Below are 19190 nucleotides of genomic sequence, written 5' to 3'. Positions count from 1 at the left end.
ACTTTCCACTTTCACTTTCATCAAGAGGCTTTTTAGTTCCTCTTCACTTTCTGCCATAAGGGTGGTGTCATCTGCATATCTGAGGTTACTGATATTTCTCCCGGTAATTTTGATTCCAGCTTGTGCTTCTTCCAGCCCAGCGTTTCTCATGACGTACTCTGCATATAAGTTAAATAAACAGGGTGACAATATACAGCCTTGACGTACTCCTTTTCCTATTTGGAACCAGTCTATTGTTCCATGGCCAGTTCTAACTGTTGCTTCCTGACCTGCATACAAATTTCTCAAGAGGCAGATCAGGTGGTCTGGTATTCCCATCTCTTGCAGAATTTTCCACAGTGTATTGTGAGCCACTCAGTCAAAGGCTTTGGCATAGTCAATAAAGCAGAAATAGATGTTTTTCTGGAACTCTCTTGCTTTTTCCATTATCCAGCGGATATTGGCAATTTGATCTCTGGTTCCTCTGCCTTTTCTAAAACCAGCTTGAACATCTGGAAGTTCACGGTTCACATATTGCTGAAGCCTGGCTTGGAGAATTTTGAGCATTACTTTACTAGCATGTGAGATGAGTGCAATTGTGCGGTACTTTGAGCATTCTTTGGCATTGCCTTTCTTTGGGATTGGAATGAAAACTGACCTTTTCCAGTCCTGTGGCCACCGCTGTTTTCCAAATTTGCTGGCATATTGAGTGCAGCACTTTCACAGCATCATCTTTCAGGATTTGAAATAGCTCATCTGGAATTCCATCACCTCCACTAGCTTTGTTGGTAGTGATGCTTTCTAAGGCCCACTTGACTTCACATTCCAGGATGTCTGGCTCTAGATCAGTAATCACACCATCGTGATTATCTGGGTCATGAAGATCTTTTTTGTACAGTTCTTCTGTGTATTCTTGCCATCTCTTCTTAATATCTTCTGCTTCTGTTAGGTCCATACCATTTCTGTCCTTTATCGAGCCCATCTTTGCATGAGATGTTCCTTTGGTATCTCTGATTTTCTTGAAGAGATCTCTAGTGTTTCCCATTCTGTTGTTTTCCTGTGTCTATCTACTGGAAAATTCCTGTGTTAGAGGATAGGCATATTAGGAAATGACACAACAATGTCAGAGCTTCAGCTACTCCCACACCAGATTTATCATAGTTAATTAGGTTACAAGTCAGGCTGAGACATAAGTTCGACTTCGGCAGAGGTAAGGAACTGTGGGGGAGAGACACTAGCAGTTGACCTGGGTAAAGCCTTCCCAAAAAGGATACATTTAAGTTGGGAATTCAAATAGAATTCATTGGGCATAGTTGGGCATTCAATGCATAGAAAACAGAAGTAGAAAAAACAGGTGTGATGGATTAGGAAATTGACTCAGCTTGTGACTCAGCTTGTGACAGGGGGCTTCTCAGGTGGTGCTAATGGAAAAGAACCTGCCTGCCAGTGCAGGAAACATAAGAGATGTGAGTTTGATCCCTGAATAGGGAAGATCCCCTGGAGAAGAAAATGGCAACTCACTCCAGTATTCTTGCCTGCAGAATCCCATGGACAGAGGAGCCTGGCAGGATACAGTCCATTGGGTCGCAGAGAGTTGAACACGACTGAAGTGTCTTGGCACGCATGCATGCACGTGACTGGAGCTAAGGTGGTTGATTAAAGCCAAGTTGCAAACGGTCTCTTTATGAAACATTTTCATTTTATTCTATTGAAAATGGGTGACAAAGATATTGTAGGTGGTAAGCATGATTAAATATATAATTTAGAGCAATAACTCAAGATTGATTTAGATAGGCAGCAACTAAAGACAGCAGTCCAAGTGGGAGATAATAAGGACCTGTCCTGACATAGGACAATAATAGTGTGAATACAAATGAGGAGGTACAGATTAATTAAATCCTTGAGAACTGGGACTTCCTTGGTGGTCCAGTGGCTAAGACTCAGCACTCCTAATGCAGGGGCCCTGGTCAGGGAACTAGATCCCACATGCTACTCCTAAAAAAAAAAAGATCCCAAATGCCAGAACTAAAAGAGCCCATGTGCTGCAACTCAGATGCCACACAGCCAAATAAATAAAAATAAATATTAAAAAAACTTTGTACTTCAAAGGACACTATCAAGAAGGTAAAAAAGCTAGGATATTCCCTGGCAGTCCAGTGGTTAGGACTCTGTGTTTTCACTGCTGGGGAGATGGGTTCAATCCCTGGTGGGGGAGCTAAAATCCCAAATGCTGCATTGTATGACCAAAATAATAATTAATTTTTTTTAAAAAGTAAAGCAACCCACAGAATAGGAGAAAATATTTGCAAATCATATGTCTGACAAGGGTCTGATATCCATTATATATCAGAGAAGGCAATGGCAACCCACTCCAGTACCCTTGCCTGGAAAATCCCATGGACAGAGGAGCCTGGTAGGCTGCTATCTGTGGGGTCGCATAGAGTCGGACACGACTGAGCGACTTCAGTTTCACTTTTCATTTTTCATGCATTGGAGAAGGAAATGACAACCCACTCCAGTGTTCTTGCCTGGAGAATCCCAGGAAGGGTGGAGCATATATATATACACACACACACATATATGTGTGTGTGTGTGTATATATATATATATATATATATATATATATATGTAGACTCTTATAAAATCAACAACAGAAAGGCAAACAACCAAATTAGAAAATGGGCAAAAGATTGAACAAACGTTTCTCCAAAGAAGATATGCAGCTAGCCAACAAGCACATGAAAGATGTTCAATATCACTAGCCATAAGGGAAATGCAAGTCAAAACCACAAAGAGGATAACATTTCACATCCACTAGGATGGCTAGAATCAAAAGGACAGATAACAAGTAATAACAAAGATGTGGAGAAATTGAAACCCTCATACATTTCTGGTGGGAAAATAAAATGGTATAGCTTCTTTGGAAAACAATTTGGAAGTTCCTCAAAAAGTTAGAGTTACCATTTGACCCACCAATTCCACTTCTAGATATATACCCAAGAGACATGAAAACATATGTCCACACAAAGATCTGTGCAGAAATGAAAGCAGCATTATTCATAATAGCCAAAAAATCTATCAACTCATGAATGGAGAAACAAAGTAACGGCATATCCATATAAGGCATATTTTTCAGCCTAAAAAGTACTGAAGTACTGATACATGCTACAATGTTTGTCCTGAGAATATCATACTAATTGACAGAAACTAGATACAAAAGGTTAAATATTGTATTATTCCATCTTCATGAAATGTCCAGAATAGGCAAATCCTATTTGATGTTTGTAGGGACTGATGAAGAAGAAAGAATTAAGAGTCACAGTTAATTTGGCCTCTTTTGGGGTGATGAGAGTAGAAGGTGGTGATGGTGGTATAACTTTGTGAATGCACTGAAAATCACTGAATTGCATACTGTAAAATGATGACTTATATGACATGTACATTATACCTCAATTAAAGATGTCCCCCTCCAAAAAAAGTAATTCTATAGAATTTGATAATTGACATTTGAGATAAGTGAGAGAAAGTCAAAGAACAATTTTCTATCTTGAAGGATTAGGTGAATAGTAATGCCAGTATTAAAATGAGGGTTAGGGTTGGAGGTAGGACATCAGCAGAAGTAGTCCTGGAAGTAAAGATTATGAGTTTAATTTAGAAAATATTTAGGGTACTTCCCTGTTAGTCCAGTGGTTAAGACACTGCCTTCCAATGCTGGGTTTTGGGGTTTAATCCTTGGTAGGGGAGCTAAGATCCCACATGCATCTTGGACAAAAAGACAAAACATAAAACAGAAACAATAGAATAGCAAATTCAATAAAAGACATTTTTTAAAAAGAAAATATTTGGGATTTCCCTAGCGGTCCTTTGGTTAGGACTCAGCACTTTCACTGCCAATGCCCAGGTTCAGTCCCTGGTCGGGGAATTAAGATCCCACAAGCCATGCAGCACAACAAAAAGAAAAAAGAGAGAAAATACTGACTTTTCAGTTGTCTGTAGAGCACTCTTTTGGGGGGCAGTTCAAAAAACTTAAGTCTGGACATGAAAAGACAGATAAGAGTTAAGATAGTTAGACTTAGGGTCATCCAGACTTGATTGATAGCTAAAACCAGAGAGAAGTTATGATAGCATTCAACAAAGAGCTGGGACCTTGCGAGATTTGTTTGAACCAAGAAATAGGTTGAATTAAAAAAACAAAACAAAAAAATCTAGAAAAGAGCATTAGAAAGATAGGAAAACCAAGATGGAACAGGGTCTTGGATACCTGGGAAGTTTGTGTTGTTCTGTAGGAAAGGGGTAAGAGGAGCCCTGAACCCAAAGTCACAGCTTACTAACCGTTCTAATTTCCCACTAAGAATCAGATTTTAAAACAGCAATTTCTGCTCCCCCCCTTTCTTTTTCTGTGTTGCAATTGCAAAGGAACCAGAGAACATAAACTTTGAGAGCTTATGTCACTTTGAGAAATAAAATTACGTCAAGTACAAGGATAGAAGGACATTTTGTACTGAAATAGCATGACGTTTCATTCCCAGAAGGCAACTCAGAAGTAAGAAGCATATTAGAACCCCAAATGGACCGAGGGGCTGGATTTTAGAAAGGCTGGCTTTATTCTCATCCTGGGTTCTCAGTTGCGCTGCCTTACGGTAGCTTTCTACTGCCAGAGCTTGCAAATGGGAACTAGGTGAAGAGCACAAATGTTTGAAACTATTAATATCTTAATTTTTATATACAATCCTACTAAAGAAAAAAGCCTCTCTAAACAAAAATCTCTTATTTTTATTAATGAGTCCCCCAGAAGACTCCAAATCCCAGAATTCTGCAATTAATGTGCAAAACCTTTTGTACAAGTGTTACAATTTAATAGAAATCTTAACTAGCTCCTTTTGAGGTGGCCAGGATTAGGATATAGTTTTTACTTGCTTTTCCTTTCTGTTTTTAAAGTTGTTTCTCTAATAATAGGCAAAAAGAAAAAAATACTAGGAGACCTAAAGATTTGGTATTCTTCTCTATGAAATAGGTCTTGATTAGTCTTTTTCTTTCTATAAATGAGGAAATCACGGCGGAAAGAAGCTGGTTAGAAATGATGAAGCTGGGGCTTCCCTGGTGGCTCAGTGGTAAAGAATCCTCCTGCCAATGCAGGAGACTTGAGTTTGATCCCTAATCTGGGAGGATCCCACATGCCATGGAGCAGCTAAGTCCATATGCCACAACTACTGAGCTTGTGCTCTAGAGCCCAGGAGGGCAACTACTGAGCCTGCATGCTGCAACTACTGAAGTCTGCCTGCCCTAGAGCCACTACTCTGCAACAAGAGAAGTCACTACAATAAGAAGCCTGTGCACCATGACTAGAGAGTAGCCCCTGCTCACCACAACTAGAGAAAAAAAGCCTTCATGGCAAAGAAGACCCAGCACAGCTTAAATAAATAAACAAACAAAATTTTAAAAAAGAAATTATGAAGCTGATTTGAAATGATGAATCACTGCAGACTGCTGATTAATGCCCTGGAGATGCCTGATGTCAGGAATCTATTTCCAGCCATCTCCCCCTGTAGCTGGAGATTGTTGAATTGATGTCAAATTTTATTGTATGTTCATTTCAGAAGTGTGCAAAAATATTTGACTTTTTAATTTTTCTTGAGCATTTCATAATGTATGAAACCTTTCATATGCATTCTCTTATTTTAACCTTACCTTAACTCTGAGAGATGGAAAATTTAGATTTTATCATCACTGTTTTACAAGTGGAGGGATTGAGAGAGGTTTAGCAGTTTGCCCAAATTCACATTGTTTCCAAGTGGTGACATAGTACTCTCAATCTTGTGACTTCTAGTATCTTTCCATAAGACATGTTGCCTTTAAAGTCTGGTCAGTGCTTCATTGTATGCCTTTTCTTTTAACACAGACTCAAACAAAGGACTTTTTATTCCCTTCCCTAACCGGGAAATAAAGGACTCCCTAACAAGTACTTCTGCAACCCAGGGCAGTGTTATACCAGATCAGAAATTAGACCCTTTCCTATTGGGAACACAGGTAATGTATTCACCCTCCTGCTGGATCTATTGACTAGTCAATGATCAATGCTAATAATCCAGTAGATTCTCAGTTATTCATGAAGGTCTAAGAGGACTTTAAGTATTTTTTCTCTCTTTTTAAAAAATTTTATTTGGGGAAAATTGCTTTACAATGTTGTGTTAGTCTCTGTTGTACAACAATGCAAATCAACCATAATTATACATATATCACCTTCCTCTTGAACCTCCCTCCCCTCCTCTCACTCTACCCCTTTGCTGCTGCTGCTGCTGCTAAGTCGCTTCAGTCGTGTCCGACTCTGTGTGACCCCATAGACGGCAGCCCACCAGGCTCCCCTGTCCCTGGGATTCTCCAGGCAAGAACACTGGAGTGGGTTGCCATTTCCTTCTCCAATGCATAAGAGTGAAAAGTGAAAGTGAAGTCGCTCAGTCGTGTCCGACTCTCAGCAACCCCATGGACTGTAGCCCACCAGGCTCCTCCATCCATGGGATTTTCCAGGCAAGAGTACTGGAGTGGGGTGCCGTTGCCTTCTCCTCCACCCCTTTAAGTCATCACTAAGTGCCAGGTTGGGCTCCCTGTGTTACACAGCAACTTCCTACCAGCTATCTGTTTTACACATGGTAGTGTATATATGTCAATGCTACTTTCTCTGTTTGTCCCACTCTCTCTGTTCCCCACTGTGTTCACAAGTCCATTCTCTATATCTGAGTCTCCATATCTGAGTGTCCATTCCTTCCCTGCAAATAGGTTTATCAATACCATTTTTCTAGATTCCATATATATATGTGTTAATATATAATATTTGTTTTTCTGCTTGCTTCACTCTGTATAACAGGCTCTAGTTTCATCTACCTCACTAGAACAGACTCAAATTTGTTCTTTTTTATGGCTGAGCAGTATTCCATTGTATGTATGTACCACATCTTATTTATCCTTTCATCTGTTGATGGACATGCAGATTGCTTCCAATGTCCTAGCTACTGTAAATAGTGCTGCTATAAACATTGGGGTACATGTGTCTTTTTCAGTTATGGTTTTCTCAGGGTATATGCCCAGTAGTAGAATTGCTGGATCATATGGTAGTTTTATTCCTAGTTGTTTTTTTTTTTTTAAAGGAATCTCCATACTGTTCTCTATAGCAGCTGTTTCGATTTACATTCCTACCAGCAGTGTAGGAGGTGGAGTGTAGTTGATTTATAATGTTGTTAGTTTCTGCTGCACAGCAAAGTGAATCAGTTATACATATACATATATCTACTCTTTTTCAGATTTTTTTCCCATATAGGTCATTATAGAGTGTCCAGTAGAGTTCCCTGTGGTATAAAGTGAAAGTCGCCCAGTCATGTCTGACTCTTTTCGACCCCATGGACTATATAGTCCTTGGAATTCTCTAGGCCAGAATACTGGAGTGAGTAACCTTTCCCTTCTCCAGGGGATCTTCCCAACCCAGGGATCAAACCCAGGTCTTCTACATTGCAGGCAGACTCTTTACCAGCCGAGCCACATGGGAAGCCCAAGAATACTGGAGTGGATAGCCTATCTCTTCTCCAGCAGATCTTCCCAACCCAGGAATCAAACCAGGGTCTCCTGCATTACAGGTGGATTCTTTAGCAACTGAGCTATCAGGGAAGCCCCCTTATTTACAAGACAGAGTCACAGATGTAAAAAACAATTTTAGGGTTACCAAGGGGTAAAGGAGGGGAGGGATAAATTGGGAGATTGGAATTGACACATGCACACTAAGTAGTGTGACTCTGTCTTGTAAATAAGTTCATTTGTACTTTTTTTTTTTTAAGATTCCACATGTAAGTGATGATATATGACATTTGTCTTTGACTTAAGACACTTTTTTGGTGAAGGCATGTTAGACACAGGAAAAGGAAAGCACAAGACAGGATGCAAAGAGCCTTTTCCATTAATTTTAGTCTCCCCTTTCTCTCTCGCCTAGAATCTGATCAAATGTACATATAATTTTAACACATTGTATGCCAGGCATTTTGGCACTCAAAGAGGGATACAACTGTTACAGATTTGGGCTGGTTTTCAGCTTTCTCCTCTCTCCCAGTGTCTCCATTTCCTGTTACCTGGCTTCTTTACATTTTCTACTTCTTAGCCTTTTAATTACTGGATTCTTAACATCTCAGGGATGGCTCTCCTAACACTGCCTCTTGAGCAATGAAGAGGCAGAGATCATGTAAGATGGGGGAAGAATTTTAAAAGTTCTTAGAGAAAAAATTGGTGGGAGTCCATTACTTATTTATATGAATGAATATGATGCAGGAAGCAGAATTGATGACTTTATATTCAACTTCTTTTGTTTGCATTTTCTTTAATAAGTTATTGAGTAGTAAATTTGCTGAAAATATCCAGAAGGAGAAAGAAAAGAAGGAAAGACTGACTAATCCACAATTTGGATAATCAACACTATATACAAGGAAAAAGATAGTAAGATTTCCTTTCAGGTTGAACTGTTAGAATGCCTTCATTTTATAAAAGGACAGATTAGCATTTAGTTGGTTTCTCTGTTTTTGGAGATTCTCCTTGGGTAATTTAGAAACTACTTCAATTATCATTTTTTTTAAAAAACTTGGTATTGTTTTAAAGTAATTGAGACAAAAATATATTCTATATCTACATGCATGTGCATGCTTAGTTGTGTCTTGTGACTTCAGGGACTGTAGCCTGCCAGCTCCTCTGTCCTTGCCACTTCTTCCTCCAGGGGACCTTCACAACCCAGAAATCAGATCTGTGTCTCCTGCATTGGCAGGCAGATTCTTTACTGCTGAGCCATTAGGAAAGCCTTACTCTAATTTACAGTTAACATTAAATAGCACTTTTTATATTTAAAAAAAAAACCCAAAACTTTGAAATAACTTCTTGAAGTGAGAGGAAAAAGAAAATCGAATAAATAGCCTGCTTTATGTCCTCTTAGTTTAAGAAATAGGAAGTAGGATTTCTTTCTCTGCATAACTACCTAAAAGATACTGAATACTTGAAGATGGTTTTTTAAAAAGCAAACTCTAGATGGCTTTCTAGATGCAAAAGTAGGAAGTCAAGAGATACCTGGAGTAACAGGCAAATTTGGCCTCGGAGTACAAAACGAAGCAGGTCAAAGGCTGACAGAGTTTTGCCAAGAGAATGCACTGGTCATAGCAAACACCCTCTTCCAACAACAAAAGAGAAGACTCTACACATAGACATCAACAGATGGTCAATACCATAATCAGATTGATTATATTCTTTGCAGCCAAAGATGGAGAAGTTCTATACAGTCAACAAAAACAAGACTGGGAGCTGACTGTGGCTCAGATCATGAATACTCCTTACTGCCAAATTCAGACTTAAATTGAAGAAAGTAGGGAAAACCACCAGACCATTCAGGTATGACCTAAATCAAATCCCTTACAATTATACAGTGGAAGTGACAAATAGATTCAGGGGATTAGATCTGATAGACAGAGTGCCTGAAGAACTGTGGAGGTTCGTGACATTGTATAAGAGGCAGTGATCAAGACCATCCCCAAGATAAAGAAATGCAAAAGGGCAAAATGGTTGTCTGAGGAGGCCTTACAAATAGCTATGAAAAGAAGAGAAGATAAAGGCAAAGGAGAAAAGGAAAGATATACCCATTTGAATGCAGAGTTCCAAAGAATAGCAGGAAGAATAAGAAAGCCTTCCTCAGTGATCAATGCAAAGAAATAGAGGAAAACAATACAATGGGAAAGACTAGCGATCTCTTCCAAGAAAATTAGAGCTACCAAGGGAACATTTCATGCAAAGATGGGCACAATAAAGGACAGAAATGTATGGACCTAACAGAAGCAGAAAATATTAAGAAGAGGTGGCGAGAATACACAGAAGAACTATACAAAAAAGATCTTCATGACTCAGATACCCACAATGGTGTGATCACTCACCTAAGAGCCAGACATTGTGGAATGCAAAGTCAAGGGGGTCTTGGGAAGTATCACTATGAACAAAGCTAGTGAAGGTGACAGAATTCCAGTTGAGCTATTTCAAATCCTAAAAGATGATGCTTTGAAAGTGCTGCACTCAATATGCCAGCAAATTTGGAAAACTCAGCAGTGGCCACAGGACTGGAAAAGGTCAGTTTTCATTCCAATCCCAAAGAAAGGCAATGCTAAAGAATGTTCAAACTACCGCACAATTGCACTCTTCTCACATGCTAGCAAAGTAATACTCAAAATTCTCCAAGCCAGTCTTCAACAGTACGTGAACTTCTAGATGTTCAAGCTGGTTTTAGAAAAGGCAGAGGAACCAGAGATCAAATTGCCAACATCTGTTGTATCATTGAAAAAGCAAGAGAGTTCCAGAAAAACATCTACTTCTGCTTTATTGACTATGCCAAAGCCTTTGACTGTGTGGATCACAACAAACTGTGGAAAATTCTTCAAGAGATGGGAATACGAGACACCTGACCTGCCTCCTGAGAAATCTGTATGCAGGTCAAGAAGCAACAGTTAGAACTGGACATGGAACAACAGACTGGTTCCAAATCGGGAAAGGAGTACATCAAGGCTATATATTGTCACCCTGCTTATTTAACTTATACGCAGAGTACATCATGCAAAATGTCGGGATGGATGAAGCACAAGCTGGAATCAAGATCACTGGGAGAAATATTAATAAGCTCAGATATGCAGATGACACCACCCTTATGACAGAAAGTGAAGAAGAACTAAAGAGCCTCTTGATGAAAGTGAAAGAGGAGAGTGAAAAAGTTGGCTTAAAACTCAACATTCAGAAAACTAAGATCATGGCGTCTGATCCCATCACTTCATGGGAAATAGATGGGGAAACAGTGAAAACAGTGACAGACTGTATTTTGGGGGGCTCCAAAATCACTGCAGATGGTGACTGCAGCCACGAAATTAAAAGAACTTATTCCTTGTAAGAAAAGCTATGACCAACCTAGACAGCATATTAAAAAGCAGAGACATCACTTTGCCAACAAGTAATGTCCATCTAGTCAAAGCTATGGTTTTTCCAGTAGTCATGTATGGATATGAGAGTTGGACTATAAAGAAAGCTGAGCAATCAAAGAATTGATGCTTTTAAACTGTGGTGTTAGAGAAGACTCTTGAGAGTCTCTTGGAAAGCAAGGAGATCCAACTAGTCAGTCCTAAAGGAAATCAGTCCTGAATGAATATTCATTGGAAGACCTGATGCTGAAGCTGAAGCTCCAATACTTTGGCCACCTGATGCGAAGAACTGACTCATTGGAAAAGACCCTGATGCTAGGAAAGACTGAAGGCGGGAGGAGAAGGGGACGACAGAGGATGACAGAGGATGAGGTGGTTGGATGGCATCACTGACTCGATGGATATGAGTTTTGAGGAAGCTTTGGGAGTTGATGATGGACAGGGAAGCCTGGCATGCTGCAGTCCATGGGGTCACAAAGAGTTGGACACGACTGAGCGACTAACTGAACTGAGATGGCTTTCTACTTTGTATAAATCCTTGCTTAATTATGCCTTAGATTAATTTTCAGCCTATTAAAGGTCCCAGTAGCTCCTGTGCTTGATGCTCAGCTTTACCAGAGGTAATATAAATATGTGAGTTCTTTAAACAGAAATAAGTTTGGAAAGGTGGTACCATCTAAATTCTATGCTGAGTTATCAAAAACAGAGAAAATAGAATATCTCACCATTTGGTGTGTTCTTTACTATCTAAAGAGTATTTTGTCTTTGCAAGGCATCTCTTTATCTGCTTCAAAACAACTCTAGAAACTCTTTGCATTGTGGCTAGTTTAAAGAATTTTTTCCCCCAATTTTATTTAGTTTTTTAATTTAGGTCCCTAGTTTGCAAGAATGGACTTGCTTACTAACAGGAAAGTATTCTGAACCCTTCCCCCTCTCTGTTCTAGTTAAACTCATGTCTGAATGCCCACTGATGCTCTTCTAAAAACTTTTCTTTTTAGATGCAGGAAGTGGCAAGAAGGGAGATGCCAAGTGAGAATAACCAGGAAGATGGTAAATATTTTGCTTACAATATTTTTCTCCATGCTAGTCAGAGAAATCTAGATATGATGGGATTTGAGAGAAGATGGAAGGAGATGTCTCCGTCCGGGGGCACTACACGATGAATTCTTTTCTGCTTTCATAAAGGGTTGCCCTGGATGCTTAGTGATGTCTGAGGTTTTTCTAGTTGAGGAGAAGATAGTCTGACTTCCTTTATTCTTGACTTTTTGTATTGGCTAACTATTCCTTGTTTCTTTTACCTTTCTTGCCTTCTTTTGGATTTATTATGTTTTTAATCACCAATTTTTTCTTTCTGCTAATTTATAAGTTATACACTCTTTCTGTACTTTTGATATTATTATGCCCCAAATTATAATATGAGTCCTTAACTTGTTCAACTTCAAAATTAATCAACACCTTAACACTTCTCTTGGAAAATTCAAAGTACTTTACTCCTTTTAATCCCTTCTAATTAATGTATAGTTATTATGGATTTTAATTATATTTTTAAAAACTCACTAGATACTATTTTTATAAAGTCAATGTTTATTTAAGCTTATCTATATATTTACTACTTTGTTTTGCTCCTTATTTCTTCTTCTTTTTTTAATCCTAGACTTCCCTTCTGAGATAATTTTCCTGTAGTTCATAGTACATCTTTTAGAATTTTCTTTAGTGTATGTCTACTGGTAATGAATTCTTTCAGTTTTTGATTGTCTGAAAATGCCCCTATCTCACTATCATTCTTAAAGGGTATTTTTGTTGGGTATAAATTTCTATGTTGGCAGTTATTTCTTTCAAAATATTGAAGGTATTCCACTGTAGTTTGTCTTTTATGGCTGCTTTTAAGAAGTTAGCTAGAAATTTGTCACTCCTGCAAGGATAATGTTTTTTTCTTCTGGCTGCTTTTAAGATTTTCCAGTTGTGTTTGATGTTTTTGTGATTTCACTATGATGTGTGAATTTCTTTTTATTTATCTTGTTTGGTATTTATTGCACTTGAATTGGTACATTCTGTCTCATTATTTCTGCAGAATGCTTCAAAAATAATGTGTCCAATTTTTTCTATCTTGCCCCTCTATAACTCTTGATTAAGTAAATATATGTCTGAGACTTTTACATTGTCCCCTTTGCCTCTTATTCTTCATATAATTCATCTTTTTTGTTTGATCTACATTCTGGATAATTCCTTCTGACCCATACTTTAAATTCATTCTTTTCAGCTGTGTCTAATCTGCTGTTAAGCTTGTTTGCTGAATTCTTAATTTCACTAGTTTTATTTTCAGTTTTACAAATTTGATTTGGTTCTTTTTCAAATCTGCTGGGCCACTTTTTAATAAGCAGAAATTTCCCAGATGTTTTATATCTTTAAACATAGTAAAAATAGCCATTGTATAGGCTGCATCTATTAATTCCAATTTTTGTGTGCCTGTGTTGTCTGTTTTTTCCTACTCATTCTCGCTTGTCTTATTTCCTTTTTTGTTTCCTTTGGCTACTTGCTGGATATTATATTTTATTTTTTTCAAGGTAGTTGGTTTTATTTATTTATTTTTTTTCAAATTTTATTTTATTTAACTTTACAATATTGTATTGGTTTTGCCATATATCAAAATGAATCCGTCACAGGTATACATGTGTTCCCCATCCTGAACCCTCCTCCCTCCTCCCTCCCCATACCATCCCTCTGGGTCGTCCCAGTGCACCAGCCCCAAGCATCCAGTATTGTGCATCCAACCTGGACTGGCGACTCGTTTCATATATGATATTATACATATTTCAATGCCATTCTCCCAAATCATCCCACCCTCTCCCTCTCCCACAGAGTCCAAAAGACAGTTCTATACATCAGTGTCTCTTTTGTTGTCTCGTATACAGGGTTATTGTTACCATCTTTCTAAATTCCATATATAGGCGTTAGTATACTGTATTGGTGTTTTTCTTTCTGGCTTACTTCACTCTGTATAATAGGCTCCAGTTTCATCCACCTCATTAGAACTGATTCAAATGTATTCTTTTTAATGGCTGAGTAATACTCCATTTTGTATATGTAGCAAAGCTGTGTATATTATATTTTAAAAACTATTTGTAGGAATGGTTTAAAGTCTTACATGAAGATATCTTTTCCAGATCAGACTTTCATTTGCTTTTACCAGTTGGCTAGGGGACTATCAATCTGGGATCATCTTAATCCATGCTCAAAACTTGAGGTTCCCTGGACCACCCAGATAATACAAACCTAGATTACCAGTGTACAAGGGCTAGTTTATTTCCAGTTTACCTTTATTCTGAAAATTGTATCCTGCTTAGGTTCCCATCTTAATGTTGGGTGGGTGGTGAGAAGGTGGTTTCTCATACTCTTTACCTTGGATGGATCCTGGACTAGGATTTTATACCTTTTATCCTAAATCTCCTTAGAGAAAAAGTGACTTTAAGTGCTAGACTCATCTCTAAGAGTTCTTGCTGTTTTCTAGATTTTGGCCTAGAAATTCCTCACTAGCTTGTTAGCTCTTTAATGCTTTTAAGGATATATATATCATCCCACTTTTTTTTTTTTTCATTTGTGTATATTCTTATTTAATATTTAAATTGTTTAGATGACATTTTAGAAAGTCCCCTGTGGTGCAAGAAGTGTCTTAAATTTGCGTTAAAAACGGATATTACATCTAAGATCTTAAAGGTGAGACTCTGGGCCTATGTATGGTAAAGCAGGGATGGTATCTTCAGTCATTATACATAATAAATGCGCTGTTCTGTGGCTACAAAATCCTGAATCCTTGAACGATCTACTGCCATGCGGCTAATGTTTTATAAGGCACTTTTGGATATGTGAGATATTTTGCCTAACTCTCAGGCTGAATCTTAAAGAATATTTACAAAGCTGCAGCAAAGTAATTTTAAAACGGGATGCTTTACTGATAGGTCTAATTGGGATGGTGAGAAGCAGTTTGCATGCAAGGCCTGTTTGCCTCTCTCTGAGTCATGTTTCACCATACGGAAGGTCACAGACATGGGCCCCTCGAATGGCTGTTCAGCTCACTAAGCCCCCTCAACAGCCACATGACCCCTTCTCCTTTTCTTCATTCAGCTGATCTGCAGAGGTGTGACCGTTGGAATGCACCACGCCTTCGAGAATCCAGGACTTGTCCATACACCGTTCCATTCGCTTCATTATCAGGTCCAGGAGCATCTCAATAGCCTGGTTTATGTTTGTCCCATTGGCAGCACTAGTTTCAAAGTAGGGGACTCCGTATTTCTCTGCAAGTCCTCTGGCTTCTTCCTCTTTTACTACTCTTTGGTCTTCCAGATCACTCTTATTCCCACATAACACTATATCTGGGTTTTCACAATATGCATGCATTTGTAGCTGACTTATCCAGTTTCTGACATTGAGAAAACTCTGCTCATTTGTCAGATCAAAAAGCAGAAGAAACCCCATAGCATCTCTGAAGAAGGCAGTTGTCAAGCTATGAAACCTCTCTTGTCCAGCTGTGTCCCATAACTGCAGGTGGATTCTCTGACCTCTGCCAACAGCTCCATCTGACTCATTGGCTCTGTACACCACTCTCTTTTCCCTGAAATCAATGCCAACTGTTGTGATGAATTTGGAGTTAAATTTACCATCTGTGTACTGATAAAGCACACTGGTCTTCCCTACTCCCGAGTCTCCCAGAGCTAAAAACTTGATGAGGTAATCATAGTCTCCATCAGACATAATGAAGAACTCAGTGGGTCACCTGCTCCGCCCGCGGTCCCCATGCCGCTCTGTCTCTGCGCACGGCGTCCACCCGCTGCCCCATCCCACTTTTTAGATATCTTCAACAGGAGGGATAGTCTGATTTATCTAATCTCATTACTTGTTCTTAGATTCTTTTCCTTACATAAAAATATTGTTCTTTAACATTTCTTCCACTGTATGGACTGGTGCTTAGTAAAAACATTGATATTCTTAAAGATTCTATAGAGATAGAAAGTTCCACTGTTCTGAGTTAATGTGACTAACTCAGGAAGGCCTTCAAACATATGAATATCTGAAAACCCCAAAGAACACAGAGACCTCTCTCTTTGTCTGATGCTTTAGTTGCCCCACTCTGAGGCTTTTCAGAGATTCTGATACAGCTGACTGAGAGAAATGTTTTGGAATTGGTTTAGGGGTTTTCATAGGTTTTGAATTTCCTGTCATTTAATTGGCTTATGATAGTGGTTCCCAGTGTGTGAACCTATATCCTCTGGGTGGAGATTTGGAGTGGGAATGGGTTTAGCTTTATTGTGAGGAGTCTGTGAAATCAGAGACCTACCAATTGTTGTCCATAGACTGAATACATAAGACCACAACTTTTGTCATGTGGGGGTGCACCAAAATAGTGGAAGTGTAAATATAGAAAACTCTGACACTAGTTTTCAAAGGGAATTCCTAGGGAATTAGGTTAACGTAAAATTTATCTTCAGAATGTTATAGTCTTTACTGTTTACACAATGTCCAGCATGTTTTGTTGTTCTTCCATGTAGGAATCCCTCCATAATTTTATGCTACCACTTATAAAAATTATAAACCATCTCTTCCTGAGAACTGTTTTTTTGTTTTTGTTTTTTTTGGTAGACAAGAGTTTATCTAGTGAACAAGGCTACCCTAAAAATTCTCATTGTCTTTTTCCCGCCCCCTTGGTGACGATTAGAAATCAGACGCTACTCACCTCATCAGATGACAGTTCGATCCCCAGAGAAGATGGCTAAAGAAGGGTACCGAATATCTTTTTTGGACAAGTCTTCAGGTTCTTCTCCAGAAAAGGACTTGATACCAAAACCTGATACTTATCAGCTTACCCATGATGCCTCATTGGGTAAACTCCTGGATGTGGGTGATTCTAGCCAGATTCATCCCTATCAGTTACCTTCAGATGTTGGTCTAGAAAATTATGATAGTCATTATTCTCAAAATCTGTCCCTTCACGGAAGTATTGGTAAAAGGCCTCAGAGAAACAAGAACTACAGAGAATATAGCACAAAGCCTTCAAATAACATGAAAGCCACTACATCCCATTCCTGTGGAGACTTACTGACTTCTCTGTCAAACCCTGACTCCAGCACCGGAAGGCTTTTGAAGCTTAGTTCAGGTAATAGCTTCCTATAAGTTTGTAGGCCTCTTTTCTTTAATAGATGTGAAGATTGAAGTTTAACTGGATCTTTTGGAATAAATATTTCTTACATTGGGGAATTCCTTGTCAGTCCAATGGTTAGGATTCTGCGCTTTCGCTGCTGAGGGTGTGGGCTCAGTTCCTGGCCAGGGAACTAAAATATCCTGCAAGCTGCACGGTGCAGCCAAAAGTAAATAAATATATCATGACCAGTAGTCAGAGCCTCGAGAAATCTACAGGGTATGAGTTTAACATGATAGATATATTAGAGAAAATTCATATAAATGCAAACTTGATAACTATATGTTATTTCAGTTAAATAGCATCCTGGGATATATTTCTAGTAACATTTAGTCTTCTCTGGTCTCAATCACTTCTATTGAGAGTTACTTTTTCAGAAAAAGCTAGTTTTAGGAAAGTGTTGGGAGACCACTCTTTAGTTATGTATTTATTCAACAAAATGTATTAAATACCTACTATATGCCAGATGCTGTTCTAGCTCTGTAGATAACATAGCAAACAAAAGTGAAATTCCATGTGTATTTTTGCATTAATAAAAAAGGTCTCTACTTTCATGGAAATTCTATTCTAAAGAGGTAAGACAGATGATAAATAAATTATAAATATAGAAGTCAGCTTATGATAAGTGTTGTGAAGAAAAATAACATAAGTGTATTAGAGAATGGCTTCCCCAGATGACTCCAGCAGTAAAGAACCCGCCTGCCAATGTAGAAGACATAAGAGACGTGAGTTTGATACCTGGGTCAGGAAGATTCCCTGGAGGAGGGCATGGCAACCCACTCCAGTATTCTTACCTGGAGAATCCCATGGACAGAGGAACTTGGTGGGCTATAGTCCATACGGTCATAAAGAGTCTGACACGACTGAAGCAACTTAGCATGCACACATGCATGTAGCACTTATTAGAGAGTATATGAAGGAGGTAAAGCTTTAGATCGGAGAAGGCAATGGCACCCTACTCCAGTACTCTTGCCTGGAAAATCCCATGGACAGAGGAGCCTGGTAGGCTGCAGTCCATGGGGTCACTAAGAGTCAGACATGACTGAACGACTTCACTTCCACTTTTCCCTTTCAGGCACAGGAGAAGGAAATGGCAACCCACTCCAGTGTTCTTGCCTGGAGAATCCCAGGGACAGGGGAGCCTTGTGGGCTGCCGTTTCTGGGGTCGCACAGAGTCAGACACGACTGAAGCGACTTAGCAGCAGCAGTAGCAAAGCTTTAGATAGAATGATCAGGGAAAGCTTCTCAAATGAGAAGTAAGAGTACAGACTTAAATAAAATGCATGTGAGTCATGTCGATAACTTGTGGGGGGAGAAATTTTAGACAGTAGAAATAGTAAGTGCAAAGTTCCTGAAACTGGAACGTGCTTGGCATGTTCAAAGAACAGTGAGGAAACAGGGCTGCTACAGTAGAGTGAGGTAGATGAGGTGTATAGATAAAGTCAGATAATCAGACATTTATTCTGGGTCAGATCAGGAGCTGTTGGAGAGTTTGTAGCAGAGAAGTGACATCTAACTTAAAAATTACTCTTGCTACTTAGTTGAGAATACACAATGGGGGGCAAGGATAGAAGTTTCTAAAATTCTAAAAGTAGATCAGAATCTGGATAAGAGATGATGGTAACTTGAACTAGAGAGAAAGCAGTATAGGTGGTGAGAAATAGATTCTGAATATGTTCCAAAGATAACACTCCATGATTTGCTGCTGGGTTGAGGATGAAGTATGAGAGAAAGCAAGTCAAGTATAACTCTCAGGTTTCAAGTCTGAATAAATGGAAGGATGGAGTTACCATTTACTCAGATGGAAAAGAGTATGAGGAACAGGTTTTAGGATAGATACCAAGAGTTGGTCTTAGACATGTTGAGTTTGAGGTGCCTATTAGAACTTCTCAGAGATGCCAATTTGATAATTAGATATATTAGTCTGGAAGAAGGTGGGGCTGGGAATTAAAAGTGTGTGGTTGGCATTAAAACAGACTGGATATAATCTCCCCAAGGGGGTAAATATAGATATAAAAGATATCTGAGGACTAACTTGAGTCCTCCAACAA

At 38.9% G+C, this 19190-nt stretch overlaps 1 protein-coding gene and 1 pseudogene across 1 annotated transcript in view; one reads left to right on the top strand and one right to left on the bottom strand.

Moving 5' to 3' along the window:
* Positions 1–19190, top strand: part of LRRC36 (leucine rich repeat containing 36) — a 62486-nt gene that overhangs the window by 30374 nt on the left and 12922 nt on the right. Inside the window, exons 6-8 of the mRNA XM_010851044.1 lie at positions 5879–6006; positions 11948–11999; positions 16660–17097. Of these exons, the coding sequence (XP_010849346.1) occupies positions 5879–6006; positions 11948–11999; positions 16660–17097 (618 nt within the window). The remainder of the gene's footprint in view (positions 1–5878; positions 6007–11947; positions 12000–16659; positions 17098–19190) is intronic.
* LOC104996703 lies at positions 14810–15698 on the bottom strand (annotated as a pseudogene).

The sequence above is a fragment of the Bison bison genome, unplaced genomic scaffold, assembly GCF_000754665.1.
Source record: "Bison bison bison isolate TAMUID 2011002044 unplaced genomic scaffold, Bison_UMD1.0 scf7180017864297, whole genome shotgun sequence".
In the NCBI taxonomy this organism is placed as follows: Eukaryota; Metazoa; Chordata; class Mammalia; order Artiodactyla; family Bovidae; genus Bison; species Bison bison.
The sequence above is the reverse complement of the archived record's forward strand: the minus strand, read 5'-3'. Positions and strand labels throughout refer to the sequence as shown.